At 44.9% G+C, this 15,283-nt stretch overlaps 1 protein-coding gene across 5 annotated transcripts in view; it reads left to right on the plus strand.

Annotated features, from left to right (window-relative positions):
* The window catches only part of LOC110507909 (glycerophosphodiester phosphodiesterase domain-containing protein 5), a 98,193-nt gene that overhangs the window by 66,882 nt on the left and 16,028 nt on the right, over nucleotides 1-15,283 (plus strand). For all 5 annotated transcript variants that reach the window (XR_005039956.1, XR_005039957.1, XM_036964706.1 and 2 more), the window contains 3 exons: nucleotides 3,687-3,769; nucleotides 7,136-7,286; nucleotides 11,591-11,812. Coding sequence is in view for 3 of the 5 variants with exons in the window: in XM_036964706.1 (XP_036820601.1) it covers nucleotides 3,687-3,769; nucleotides 7,136-7,286; nucleotides 11,591-11,812 (456 nt within the window). In the remaining 2 variants the exon portion in view is untranslated. The remainder of the gene's footprint in view (nucleotides 1-3,686; nucleotides 3,770-7,135; nucleotides 7,287-11,590; nucleotides 11,813-15,283) is intronic.

Here is a 15,283-nt window from a genome sequence, read left to right on the forward strand (position 1 = left end):
TTGTTACAAATTTCTAAACAGTTTTCCTTTGTGTGTGTGTGTGTGTAGTAGATTGAGGAAAACACAACTTAATCCCTTTTAGAATATGGCTGCAACGTAACAAATGTATTTCCAAATGCACTGTATGCGAATAAACAGTGCTAGTATGAGCTCACGCCTGCTTTGTGTTTGACTTGTCAGCCAGACACTGTATGACTGTATATAATTCCCTGTTGCCAAAGCCTCAACTCATAATGCAGTGTTTCCCAAACTTTGTTTTTTGCCCACGACCCCATGTTGATATAAACATAATGTGAGACCCAAACCATGTAAAAAAAGTTAATTAATCAACGGCCAATGTTTACTTTTTGATTTGGGCTATAGCTGTCTTACAAATCAGTCTATTTTTGACAGGATTTCAATCTGAAGACAATATATAGTTTGAAGTGGTGAGGATAGGTAACAACACATCTGCCACACTGATCCTCAATACTGGAGCCCCTCATGGGTGCATGCTCAGTCCCCTCCTGTTCACCCACGACTGTGTGGCCAGGTATGACTCCAACACCATCACTTAAGTTGGCAGACGAGACAAGTGGTAGTCCTGATCATTGACAACGATGAGACCGCCTATAGGGAGGAGGTCAGAGACCTGGCCGGGTGGTGCCAGAATAACAACCTATCCCTCAATGTAACCAAGACTAAGGAGATGATTGTGAACTACAGGAAAAGGAGGACCGAACACTCCCACAATTCTCATCGACGGGGCTGTAGTGGAGCAGGTAGAGGGCTTCAAGTCCCTTGGTGTCCACATCACCAACACACTTGAATGGTCCAAACATATCAAGACAGTCCTAAAGAGGGCACGACAAAGCCTATTCCCCCTCAGGAAACTAAAAAGATTTGGCATGGGTCCTCAGATCCTCAAAAGGTTCTACAGCTGCAACATCGAGAGCATCCTGGTTGCATCACTGCCTGGTACGGCAACTGCTCGGCCTCCGACCGCAAGGCACTACAGATGGTAGTGCGTACGGCCCAGTACATCACTGGGGCTAAGCTGCCTGCCATCCAGACCTCTACTCCAGACGGTGTCAGAAGAAGGCCCTAAAAATTGTCAAAGACCCCACCCACCCCAGTCATAGACTGTTCTCATCTCCTCCTTGTGGACTGCACCAGACTGCAATGACGAGAAGCACAGTCCGATGATGCTGTGACTCACCGCCCCAGACCATGACGGACCCTCCACCTCCAAATCGATCCCACTCCAAAGTACAGGCCTCGGTGTAACGCTCATTCCTTTTGAAGATAAACATGAATCCGACCATACCCCTGGTGAGAAAAAAACGTGACTTGTCAGTGAAGAGCACTTTTTGCCAGTCCTGTCTGATCCAGCGACAGTGGGTTTGTGCCCATAGGCGACGTTGTTGCCGGTGATATCTGGTGAGGACCTGCCTTACAACAAGCCCTCCGTCCAGCCTCTGTCTGATGAGCTGGTACCCTGGGCATCTTTCTTTTTGGTGTTTTTGAGAGTCAGTAGAAAGGCCTCTTTAGTGTCCTAAGTTTTCATAACTGTGACCTTAATTGCCTAAGCTGTTAGTGTCTTAGTGACCAAAGAGCTCTCCAAGGATGTCAGGGACAAGATTGTAGACCTACACAAGGCTGGAATGGGCTACAAGACCATCGCCAAGCAGCTTGGTGAGAAGGTGACAACAGTTGGTGCGATTATTCGCAAATGGAAGAAACACAAAAGAACTGTCAGTCTCCCTCGGCCTGGGGCTCCATGCAAGATCTCACCTCATGGATTCGCAATGATCATGAGAACGGTGAGGAATCAGCCCAGAACTACACGGGAGGATCTTGTCAATGATCTCAAGGCAGCTGGGACCATAGTCACCAAGAAAACAATTGGTAACACACTACGCCGTGAAGGACTGAAATCCTGCAGCGCCCTCAAGGTTGATTCTGAGGACAACTGAGTGAAAGTGTTGTGGTCAAATGAGACCAAAATGGAGCTCTTTGGCATCAACCCAACTCACTGTGTTTGGAGGAGGAATGCTGCCTATGACCCAAGAACACCATCCCCACCGTCAAACATGGAGGTGAAAACATTATGCTTTGAGGGTGTTTTTCTGCTAAGGGGACAGGACAACTTCACTGCATCAAAGGGACGATGGACGGGGCTGTGTACCGTCAAATCTTGGGTGAGAACCTCCTTCCCTCAGCCAGGGCATTGAAAATGGGTTGTGGATGGGTGTTCCAGCATGACAATGACCCAAAACACATGGCCAAGGCAACAAAGGAGTGGCTCAAGAAGAAGAACATTAAGGTCCTGGAGTGGCCTAGATAGTCTCCAGACCTTAATCCCATAGAAAATCTGTGGAGGGAGCTGACGGTTCGAGTTGCCAAACGTCAGCCTCGAAACCTTAATGACTTGGAGAAGATCTACAAAGAGGAGTGGGACAAAATCCCTCCTGAGATGTGTGCAAACCTGGTGGCCAACTACAAGAAACGTCTGACCTCTGTGATTGCCAACAAGGGTTTTGCCACCAAGTACTAAGTCACGTTTTGCAGAGGGGCCAAATACTTATTTTTTAAATGCAAATCAATTTATAACATTTTTGATGTGTTTTTTTGTTTTGTTATTCTGTCTCTCACTGTTCAAATAAACCTACCATTAAAATTACAGACATAATTTCTTTGTCAGTGGGCAAACGTACAAAATCAGCAGGGGATCAAATGTAGTAGAGGGTAACAGTACTGTAGTAGAGGGTAACAGTACTGTAGTAGAGGGTAACAGTACTGTAGTAGAGGGTAACAGTACTGTAGTAGAGGGTAACAGTACTGTAGTAGAGGGTAACCTGTTCCTGAGAGTCATGTCTTTCAGTGATGGGTTCATAATATTTGGAGCTTAAACCATTCAAAAGATAGAGCCACATTTGTAGGAAGAGAACAGAAACCGCTCTGTTTATTACAACCTCATTTAGCAGCTACCGGAGGTTACTGATGTAACCCCGGGTTTGATGAACCAAGCGCAAATTGTCTCTCGCCACCCCATTTTCAAATCAGGCGACCCCTAGTTTGGAAAACCCTGTCCTAACGACTCGCATACACAAAAACATGACCCATCCATCCAGCGAGCTGCAGACAGATGCTCCCCAGCCAGCCGGTTGGGGCATGTTGCAGTAGTTGATCACCCCAGAAGTTAAATGCTGTGGAGGAATTAAGTCTTAAAAACTTGAACTCCCCCAGGACACGCCACATGACCCACTCTGTTTCCCAGCAGCACTTTACATTGCTTTTCCCAGGTGTCCAGTCCCCTCGCAGTATTAGACAGTTTGACCGACCAGTATCACTGACCATTATTAGTTTGACCAATGTGGCCTAGTGTCTTGTATTGCACCAGTCAGTTTGTGTTCAATAGTCTGTTTATCAATAATAATTATGAGCTCATAACTCATTACTTTAAACTGGAATACATTCTCCATTTCCTCACACCCATTTTAAAATGTCAACTTAATTTTCATCATCTCCAGCACCACCTCAGCAACATGTGGGAAAATGGCATGTTTCAAAGGAGTGTTAAACTTCTGAAACCTATATGAACCTGTGAACTCTGATTGCAGTAAGGTATATGACATGTCTCTGACCTCCATGAAACATCAATATACGTCAGTGTGCTGATGATGTTCCTCTCTGTCTGTCGGTAGCTGGCTCCAGAGAACACCATCCTATCCTTCCAGAGGGCTCTGCAGATGAACGTCAGTGGGCTGGAGGCTGACGTGGCCATCAGGTACACACACACCGAAAGAGACTCACAGTGCAGCCAAACTAGATCAATGGGGAGCTGCAGGGAGAGACGGTGAGAAGTTGAGTCTGTTGTAAGCTAGTTGATTGAGGAGTACAGCCAAGTACAGGTCAGCCAGTGTCATAATGCTGGTCTGGGCTTCCTGTCTAGGATTCAGCCGCTTATTACCATTCAGTGAGCAGCATCTGTTTTAGTAACAGTAACAGCCTTCGTTTTAGTAACAGTAGCGGCATCCGTTTTAGTAACAGTAGCGGCATCCGTTTTAGTAACAGTAGCAGCATCTGTTTTAGTAACAGTAGCGGCATCTGTTTTAGTAACAGTAGTGGCATCTGTTTTAGTAACAGTAGCGGCATCTGTTTTAGTAACAGTAGCGGCATCTGTTTTAGTAACAGTAGCGGCATCTGTTTTAGTAACCGTAGCGGCATCTGTTTTAGTAACAGTAGCGGCATCCGTTTTAGTAACAGTAGCGGCATCCGTTTTAGTAACAGCATCCGTTTTAGTAACAGCATCTGTTTTAGTAACAGCATCTGTTTTAGTAACAGCATCTGTTTTAGTAACAGCATCTGTTTTAGTAACAGCATCTGTTTTAGTAACGGCATCTGTTTTAGTAACAGCATCTGTTTTAGTAACAGCATCTGTTTTAGTAACAGTAGCGGCATCTGTTTTAGTAACAGTAGCGGCATCCGTTTTAGTAACAGTAGCGGCATCTGTTTTAGTAACAGTAGCGGCATCCGTTTTAGTAACAGTAGCGGCATCCGTTTTAGTAACAGTAGCGGCATCCGTTTTAGTAACAGTAGCGGCATCCGTTTTAGTAACAGTAGCGGCATCCGTTTTAGTAACAGTAGCGGCATCCGTTTTAGTAACAGCATCTGTTTTAGTAACAGCATCTGTTTTAGTAACAGCATCTGTTTTAGTAACAGCATCTGTTTTAGTAACAGTAGCGGCATCTGTTTTAGTAATAGCATCTGTTTTAGTAACAGTAGCGGCATCCGTTTTAGTAACAGTAGCGGCATCTGTTTTAGTAACAGCATCTGTTTTAGTAACAGTAGCGGCATCTGTTTTAGTAACAGCATCTGTTTTAGTAACAGCATCTGTTTTAGTAACAGCATCCGTTTTAGTAACAGCATCTGTTTTAGTAACAGTAGCGGCATCTGTTTTAGTAACAGTAGCGGCATCCGTTTTAGTAACAGCATCCGTTTTAGTAACAGCATCTGTTTTAGTAACAGTAGCGGCATCTGTTTTAGTAACAGCATCTGTTTTAGTAACAGCATCCGTTTTAGTAACAGCATCCGTTTTAGTAACAGCATCTGTTTTAGTAACAGTAGCGGCATCTGTTTTAGTAACAGTAGCGGCATCTGTTTTAGTAACAGTAGCGGCATCCGTTTTAGTAACAGTAGCGGCATCCGTTTTAGTAACAGTAGCGGCATCCGTTTTAGTAACAGTAGCGGCATCCGTTTTAGTAGCGGCATCCGTTTTAGTAACAGCATTCGTTTTAGTAATAGTAGCGGCATCCGTTTTAGTAACAGCATCCGTTTTAGTAATAGTAGCGGCATCCGTTTTAGTAACAGCATCCGTTTTAGTAACAGTAGCGGCATCCGTTTTAGTAACAGTAGCGGCATCCGTTTTAGTAACAGTAGCGGCATCTGTTTTAGTAACAGTAGCGGCATCCGTTTTAGTAACAGTAGCGGCATCTGTTTTAGTAACAGTAGCGGCATCCGTTTTAGTAACAGTAGCGGCATCCGTTTTAGTAACAGTAGCGGCATCTGTTTTAGTAACAGTAGCGGCATCTGTTTTAGTAACAGTAGCGGCATCTGTTTTAGTAACAGTAGCGGCATCCGTTTTAGTAACAGTAGCGGCATCCGTTTTAGTAACAGTAGCGGCATCTGTTTTAGTAACAGTAGCGGCATCCGTTTTAGTAACAGTAGCGGCATCTGTTTTAGTAACAGTAGCGGCATCTGTTTTAGTAACAGTAGCGGCATCCGTTTTAGTAACAGTAGCGGCATCCGTTTTAGTAACAGTAGCGGCATCCGTTTTAGTAACAGTAGCGGCATCCGTTTTAGTAACAGTAGCGGCATCCGTTTTAGTAACAGTAGCGGCATCCGTTTTAGTAACAGTAGCGGCATCCGTTTTAGTAACAGTAGCTGCATCCGTTTTAGTAACAGTAGCGGCATCTGTTTTAGTAACAGTAGCGGCATCCGTTTTAGTAACAGTAGCGGCATCCGTTTTAGTAACAGTAGCGGCATCCGTTTTAGTAACAGTAGCGGCATCTGTTTTAGTAACAGTAGCGGCATCTGTTTTAGTAACAGTAGCGGCATCTGTTTTAGTAACAGTAGCGGCATCCGTTTTAGTAACAGTAGCGGCATCCGTTTTAGTAACAGTAGCGGCATCCGTTTTAGTAACAGTAGCGGCATCCGTTTTAGTAACAGTAGCGGCATCCGTTTTTAGTAGGAGGAGCGGCGGCCGTTTTTAGTAGGAGGAGCGGCGGCCGTTTTTAGTAGGAGGAGCGGCGGCCGTTTTTAGTAGGAGGAGCGGCGGCCGTTTTTAGTAGGAGGAGCGGCGGCCGTTTTTAGTCGGAGGGGCGGCGGCCGTTTTTAGTCGGAGGGGCGTTTGTGTCAGTGAAAGCTCATTTAGCTTGTGTATACATTCCTCCACTCCCTAATTAAGATGAATGGGAGGTGGAGACGTGCGTGCTGATGACAGTTAGGCTGGGCTCTGGGCTGCATTGAGCTCATGCTGGAGCTGACTAATGAAACCTGAACAGGGCCAGGCTCTATACATCCTCCTGACCAGAGATGCGTGTACACAGACACACACCCGAAGGGACATGGGTCATTCAGGCACTAATTGAACGTTTCAGTCACACTTTATGGTCACTGAAAACGATAATGAATGATAGACACAGGCTAAATTATGTTTTTAGTCCGATTTAGTTGCTTGCTTGGGATGTAATCTTAGGAAAGCGTTGTGATTCTAGTTGTGAATTTGACTAACAATTTCAAGTGTAGATGTGTTTTTGTTTTCCATGTCTTACAACCTGAGGTTAACTGAAAAGGTGGGGAAATTATTTGGCATTCAAAGTGAAGGAGAAGCTAGCAACATGAAAGTAGCTTTCATGTAATGTGAGTTTTGCCTCAAACAGCTCTAGTCTTTTCCCTTCATGATTTGAAGGTTTTTGGCGCTTCCCTAGAGAGCATTCAGTATTTCTAAAGTAAGAACTTCCACTTCCACAAAATATCAGTGGATATAAACTTCTGAGAAATAAGATGATCATATGATGTTGAACAACACTGTATGGCACTGAATATACTATTGTATTGGTAGACCTGACTGTTTAAATCTTTCCTGTCCTAGCCTTGACGGGGTGCCGTTTCTGATGCGAGACCGCACCTTGAGGAGGACTACAGACGTGGAGAAGGTGTTTCCTGCCAGACAGCTGGACGATGCCTCCTCCTTTAACTGGACAGACTTACACAGCCTCAATGCCGGCCAGTGGTTCCTCAAGGTACCACAATGTTACTCACACTCCCGCTAAGGAGGAATTGTACTGTCACACCCCCGCTAGGTAGGAATGCTACATTCACACCCCCGCTAGGTAGGAAAGCTACATTCACTCCCCGCTAGGTAGGAATGCTTCATTCACACCCCCGCTAGGTAGGAAAGCTACATTCACACCCCGCTAGGTAGGAAAGCTACATTCACACCCCCGCTAGGTAGGAAAGCTACATTCACACCCCCGCTAGGTAGGAAAGCTACATTCACACCCCCTCTAGGTAGGAAAGCTACATTCACACCCCCGCTAGGTAGGAAAGCTACATTCACACCCCCTCTAGGTAGGAATGCTTCATTCACACCCCCGCTAAGTAGGAATGCTTCATTCACACCCCCGCTCGGGAGGAATGCTTCATTCACACCCCCGCTAGGTAGGAAAGCTACATTCACACCCCCGCTAGGTAGGAAAGCTACATTCACACCCCGCTAGGTAGGAATGCTTCATTCACACCCCCGCTAGGTAGGAAAGCTACATTCACACCCCCACTAGGTAGGAAAGCTACATTCACACCCCCGCTAGGTAGGAAAGCTACATTCACACCCCCGCTAGGTAGGAAAGCTACATTCACACCCCCGCTAGGTAGGAAAGCTACATCCACACCCCCGCTAGGTAGGAATGCTTCATTCCCCCCCTGCTAGGTAGGAACGCTTCATTCACACCCCCGCTAGGTAGGAATCCTACATTCACACCCCCGCTAGGTAGGAAAGCTACATTCACACCCCCGCTAGGTAGGAAAGCTACATTCACACCCCCGCGAGGTAGGAAAGCTACATTCACACCCCCGCTAGGTAGGAATGTTTCATTCACACCCTGCTACGTAGGAATGCTTCATTCACACCCCCGCTAGGTAGGAAAGCTACATTCACACCCCCGCTAGGTAGGAATGCTTCATTCACACCCCCGCTAGGTAGGAATGCTACATTCACACCCCCGCTAGGTAGGAATGCTACATTCACACCCCCGCTAGGTAGGAAAGCTACATTCACACCCCCGCTAGGTAGGAAAGCTACATTCACACCCCCGCTAGGTAGGAATGCTACATTCACACCCCCGCTAGGTAGGAATGCTTCATTCACACCCCCGCTAGGTAGGAAAGCTACATTCACACCCCCGCTAGGTAGGAAAGCTACATTCACACCCCGCTAGGTAGGAATGCTTCATTCACACCCCCGCTAGGTAGGAAAGCTACATTCACACCCCCACTAGGTAGGAAAGCTACATTCACACCCCCGCTAGGTAGGAAAGCTACATTCACACCCCCGCTAGGTAGGAAAGCTACATTCACACCCCCGCTAGGTAGGAAAGCTACATCCACACCCCCGCTAGGTAGGAATGCTTCATTCCCCCCCTGCTAGGTAGGAACGCTTCATTCACACCCCCGCTAGGTAGGAATCCTACATTCACACCCCCGCTAGGTAGGAAAGCTACATTCACACCCCCGCTAGGTAGGAATGCTTAATTCACACCCCCGCGAGGTAGGAAAGCTACATTCACACCCCCGCTAGGTAGGAATGTTTCATTCACACCCTGCTACGTAGGAATGCTTCATTCACACCCCCGCTAGGTAGGAAAGCTACATTCACACCCCCGCTAGGTAGGAATGCTTCATTCACACCCCCGCTAGGTAGGAATGCTACATTCACACCCCCGCTAGGTAGGAATGCTACATTCACACCCCCGCTAGGTAGGAAAGCTACATTCACACCCCCGCTAGGTAGGAAAGCTACATTCACACCCCCGCTAGGTAGGAATGCTACATTCACACCCCCGCTAGGTAGGAATGCTTCATTCACACCCCCACTAGGTAGGAAAGCTACATTCACACCCCCGCTAGGTAGGAATGCTTCATTCACACCCCCGCTAGGTAGGAATGCTTCATTCACACCCCCGCTAGGTAGGAATGCTTCATTCACACCCCCGCTAGGTAGGAAAGCTACATTCACACCCCCGCTCGGTAGGAATGGTCCTGTCACACCACCGCTCGGTAGGAATGGTCCTGTCACACCCCCGCTCGGGAGGAATGGTCCTGTCACACCCCCGCTCGGGAGGAATGGTCCTGTCACACCCCCGCTCGGGAGGAATGGTACCTTCTGTCACACCCCCGCTAGGGAGGAATGGTACCGTCTGTCATACCCCCGCTAGGGAGGACTGGTACTGTCACACCCCCGCTAGGGAGGACTGGTACTGTCACACCCCACACTAGGGAGGACTGGTACTGTCTGTCACACCCCCGCTAGGGAGGAATGGTACTTTCTCACCCCCGTTAGGGAGGAATGCTACTGTCTCACCCCCGTTAGGGAGGAATGCTACTGTCACACCCCAGCTAGGGAGGAATGCTACTGTCTCACCCCAGTAAGGGAGGAATGCTACTGTCACACCCCCGCTAGGAGGACTGGTATACTGTTATGCCATCCTTTTCTCTCTGAAGGTTTCTAACCAAATGTAAGCTTGCAGGACCTCACACCACCCTTTCTTTCACTTCTTTCACTAGACCTATATTTCTCCTCAATGCTTTGGGTCCATTTCATTGCCACTCGGCTGATAGGAAATCTCATTAATGAAGTGAAGAATTTGCCTATATTTATCAATCAAACCCTGATCCCCTCATAAAGTGATGTATTATTACGATTGCCATGTAAACCTAGAAATACACTGTCACACCCATGCTATGTAGGAATGGTACTGTCACACCCCCGCTAGGGGGGAATGGTACTGTCACACCCCCGCTAGGGGGGAATGGTACTGTCACACCCCCGCTAGGGAGGAATGGTACTGTCACACCCCCGCTAGGGAGGAATGGTACTGTCACACCCCCGCTAGGGAGGAATGGTACTGTCACACCCCCGCTAGGGAGGAATGGTACTGTCACACCCCCGCTAGGGAGGAATGGTACTGTCACACCCCCGCTAGGGAGGAATGGTACTGTCACACCCCCGCTAGGGAGGAATGGTACTGTCACACCCCCGCTAGGGAGGAATGGTACTGTCACACCCCCGCTATGTAGGAATGGTACTGTCACACCCCTGCTAGGGGGGAATGGTACTGTCACACCCCTGCTAGGGAGGAATGGTACTGTCACACCCCTGCTAGGGGGGAATGGTACTGTCACACCCCTGCTAGGGGGGAATGGTACTGTCACACCCCTGCTAGGGGGAATGGTACTGTTACACCCCTTCTATGGATGAATGGTACTGTCACACCCGCGCCAGGGAGGAATGGTACTGTCACACCCGCGCCAGGGGGGAATGGTACTGTCACACCCCCGCTATGTAGGAATGGTACTGTCACACCCCCGCTAGGGGGGAATGGTACTGTCACACCCCCGCTATGTAGGAATGGTACTGTCACACCCCCGCTAGGGGGGAATGGTACTGTCACACCCCCGCTATGTAGGAATGGTACTGTCACACCCCCGCTAGGGAGTAATGCTATTGTCACACCCCCGCTAGGGAGGAATGTCACTGTCTCACACCCAGCTAGGGAGGAATGGTACAGTCACACCCCCAGCTAGGGAGGAATGGTACTATCTGTTACACCCCAAGCTAGGGAGGAATGGTGCTGTCACACCCCCACTAGGGGGGAATGGTACTGTCACACCCCCGCTAGGGAGTAATGCTATTGTCACACCCCCGCTAGAGAGGAATGTCACTGTCTCACACCCAGCTATGGATGAATGGTACTGTCACACTCCCGCTAGGGAGGAATGGTACTGTCACACCCCCGCCAGGGGGGAATGGTACTGTCACACCCCCGCTAGGGAGTAATGCTATTGTCACACCCCCGCTAGAGAGGAATGTCACTGTCTCACACCCAGCTAGGGAGGAATGGTACAGTCACACCCCCGCTAGGGAGGAATTGTACTGTCTGTCACATCCCAGCTACGGAGGAATGGTACTGTTTGTCATACCCCCGCTAGGAGGACTGGTATACTGTTATGTCATCTTTCTCTCTCTGAAGGTTTCTAACCAAATGTAACCAACCATCACACAGCCCTTTCTTTCACAAGGCCTCTATTTCTCCTCGATGCTTTGGGTCCATTTCATTGCCACTCGGCTGATTAGGGAATCTCATTAATGAAGTGGAGAAATTGCCAATATTTATCAATCAAGATTTCTTCCCTGGATTGTGTTAAAATAAAATTGACCCAAACCCTGATCTCATCATAAAATGATGTATTATTACGATTGCCATGTAAACCTAGAAATACACTAAATTGATTAGCTTGACTGTGAGTACCAGTGTGTGTTGTCCTCTAGGAAGACCCATTCTGGACGGTCCAGTCTATGGCTCAGAGGGAGGTGATGCTGGTGGGGAACCAGAGTGTGTGTAGTCTGGAGCAGCTGCTGAGGCTTGCCACCCTCCATAACCACACAGTGGTGTTCGACCTGCGCCGACCCCCGCACGGACACCCCTGCTACCACAGCTGGATAAACGATACCCTGGGGGTCATACTCCTGTCTGGGATTCCACAGCACCTGGTGAGACAGGCATCACACATTGTGTGATGGGGGGGGGGGGGGGGGGGGGGGGGGGGTTGTAGTAGTGTACACGACTGAGATAGTGGTCCTTTGGTAGAGCAATGGCTTTTGTAATGCCAGGGTAGTGGGTTTGATTCCCAGGACCACCCATACTTAAAAAAGGATTCACACATGACTGTAAGTCGCTTTGAATAAAAGCGTCAGCTAAATGGCATTTATTATTATTATTATTATTATTCGATAGTGGACAGAACCTTGTTAGGGCCCGGCCCCGGTCCCCTATGGAAATCAAGAGGAGGAAAACACAACTCATAGTAGAGAGATGGAACTGTCAGCTTGAGGCTGACCTGAAGATTGCCTGTGACATCAATCAATGTCACAATCATTACTCTGTCATCTCTGATGTCACTAATTGCACATCTACATCCATGTCCCATAACTAATCTGAGCTCTGTCTGTCTTTGTCTGTGTCGGCCGGTCTTTCTTTCTTTCTTCTCTTTCTTTCTTCTCTCTTTCTTTCTCTCTTTCTCTCTTTCTCTCTTTCTTTCTTTCTCTCTTTCTTTCTTTCTTTCTTTCTTTCTTTCTCTCTTTCTCTCTTTCTTTCTTTCTTTCTTTCTTTCTCTCTTTCTTTCTTTCTCTCTTTCTTTCTTTCTCTCTTTCTTTCTTTCTTTCTTTCTTTCTTTCTTTCTTTCTTTCTTTCTCTCTTTCTTTCTTTCTTTCTTTCTTTCTTTCTTTCTTTCTCTCTTTCTTTCTCTCTTTCTTTCTTTCTTTCTTTCTTTCTTTCTTTCTTTCTCTCTCTTTCTTTCTTTCTCTTTCTTTCTTTCTCTCTTTCTCTCTCTTTCTTTCTTTCTCTTTCTTTCTCTCTTTCTTTCTCTCTCTTTCTTTCTTTCTCTTTCTTTCTCTCTTTCTCTCTTTCTTTCTTTCTCTCTTTCTCTCTTTCTTTCTTTCTCTCTTTCTTTCTCTCTTTCTTTCTTTCTCTTTCTTTCTTTCTCTCTTTCTCTCTCTTTCTTTCTTTCTCTTTCTTTCTCTCTTTCTTTCTCTCTCTTTCTTTCTTTCTCTTTCTTTCTCTCTTTCTCTCTTTCTTTCTTTCTCTCTTTCTTTCTCTCTTTCTTTCTCTCTTTCTCTCTTTCTTTCTTTCTCTCTTTCTCTCTTTCTTTCTTTCTTTCTTTCTTCTTTCTTTCTCTCTTTCTTTCTCTCTTTCTCTCTTTTTCTTTCTTTCTCTCTTTCTTTCTCTCTTTCTTTCTCTCTTTCTTTCTCTCTTTCTTTCTCTCTTTCTTTCTTTCTCTCTTTCTTTCTCTCTTTCTTTCTTTCTTTCTTTCTTTCTTTCTTTCTCTCTTTCTTTCTTTCTCTCTTTCTTTATTTCTCTCTTTCTTTCTCTCTTTCTTTCTCTCTTTCTTTCTTTCTTTCTTTCTCTCTTTCTCTCTTTCTTTCTCTCTCTTTCTTTCTTTCTCTCTCTTTCTTTCTCTCTCTTTCTTTCTTTCTTTCTCTCTCTTTCTTTCTTTCTTTCTCTCTTTCTTTCTCTCTCTTTCTTTCTTTCTTTCTTTCTTTCTTTCTCTCTCTCTCTTTCTTTCTTTCTCTTTCTTTCTCTCTTTCTTTCTTTCTTTCTCTCTTTCTCTCTTTCTTTCTTTCTTTCTCTCTTTCTTTCTTTCTTTCTTTCTTTCTTTCTCTCTTTCTCTCTTTCTTTCTTTCTCTCTTTCTCTCTTTGTTTCTCTTTGTTTCTCTCTTTCTCTCTTTCTTTCTTTCTTTCTCTCTTTCTTTCTTTCTCTCTTTCTTTATTTCTCTCTTTCTTTCTCTCTCTTTCTTTCTTTCTCTTTCTTTCTCTCTTTCTTTCTTTCTCTCTTTCTTTCTTTCTTTCTTTCTTTCTCTCTTTCTCTCTTTCTTTCTTTCTCTCTTTCTTTCTTTCTTTCTCTCTTTCTTTCTCTCTTTCTTTCTTTCTCTTTCTTTCTCTCTTTCTCTCTTTCTTTCTCTCTCTTTCTTTCTTTCTTCTCTCTTTCTTTCTTTCTTCTCTCTCTTTCTTTCTTTCTTTCTTTCTTTCTCTCTTTCTTTCTCTCTCTTTCTCTCTTTTTTCTTTCTTTCTCTCTTTCTCTCTTTCTTTCTCTCTTTCTTTCTCTCTTTCTCTCTTTCTCTCTTTCTCTTTTTCTTTCTTTCTCTCTTCTTTCTTTCTTTCTCTCTTTCTTTCTTTCTCTCTTTCTTTCTTTCTTTCTTCTCTTTCTTTCTTTCTTCTCTTTCTTTCTCTCTTTCTTTCTCTCTTTCTTTCTTTCTTTCTTTCTTTCTCTCTTTCTTTCGTTTCTCTTTCTTTCTCTCTTTCTCTCTTTCTTTCTCTTTGTTTCTCTCTTTCTCTCTTTCTTTCTTTCTTTCTTTCTCTCTTTCTTTCTTTCTTCCTTTCTTTATTTCTCTCTTTCTTTATTCTCTCTTTCTTTCTCTCTTTCTTTCTCTCTTTCTTTCTCTCTTTCTTTCTTTCCTTTCTCTCTCTTTCTTTCTTTCTCTCTCTTTCTTTCTTTCTCTCTTTCTTTATTTCTCTCTTTCTTTATTTCTCTCTTTCTTTCTTTCTCTCTTTCTTTCTCTCTTTCTTTCTTTCTTTCTCTCTCTTTCTTTCTTTCTCTCTCTTTCTTTCTTTCTTTCTCTCTCTTTCTTTCTTTCTTCTCTCTTTCTTTCTTTCTTTCTTTCTTTCTCTCTTTCTTTCTCTCTTCTTTCTTTCTCTCTTTCTTTCTCTCTCTTCTTTCTTTCTTTCTTTCTTTCTCTCTCTTTCTTTCTTTCTCTTTCTTTCTCTCTTTCTTTCTCTCTCTTTCTTTCTTTCTTCTTTCTTTCTCTCTCTTTCTTTCTTTCTCTCTTTCTTTCTCTCTTTCTTTCTTTCTTTCTCTTCTTTCTTTCTTCTTCTTTCTTTCTCTCTTTCTCTATTTCTCTCTTTCTTCTTTCTTTCTCTCTTTCTTTCTTTCTCTCTTTCTTTCTTTCTTTCTCTCTCTTTCTTTCTTCTCTCTCTTTCTCTCTTTCTTTCTTTCTTTCTCTCTTTCTTCTCTCTTTCTTTCTCTCTTTCTTTCTCTCTTCTTTCTTTCTTTCTTTCTTTCTCTCTTTCTTTCTTCTCTCTTTCTTTCTCTCTTCTCTCTCTTTCTTCTCTTTCTTTCTTTCTCTCTCTTTCTTTCTTTCTCTTTCTTTCTCTCTTTCTTTCTTTCTTTCTCTCTTTCTTCTCTCTTCTTTCTCTCTTTCTCTCTTTCTCTCTTTCTCTTTCTCTTTCTTTCTTTTTCTCTCTTTCTTTCTTTCTCTCTCTCTTTCTTTCTCTCTTTCTCTCTTTCTTTTTCTTCTTTCTTCTTTTCTCTCTTCTCTTCTTTCTCTCTTTCTTTCTTTCTTTCTTTCTTTCTCTCTTTCTTCTTCTCTCTTTCTTTCTCTCTTTCTTCTTCTCTTCTTCTTTCTTTCTCTCTCTTTCTTTCTTCTCTCTTTCTTTCTCTTTCTTCTTTCTTTCTCTTTCTCTCTCTC

The sequence above is a fragment of the Oncorhynchus mykiss genome, chromosome 27 (assembly GCF_013265735.2).
Source record: "Oncorhynchus mykiss isolate Arlee chromosome 27, USDA_OmykA_1.1, whole genome shotgun sequence".
In the NCBI taxonomy this organism is placed as follows: domain Eukaryota; kingdom Metazoa; phylum Chordata; class Actinopteri; order Salmoniformes; family Salmonidae; genus Oncorhynchus; species Oncorhynchus mykiss.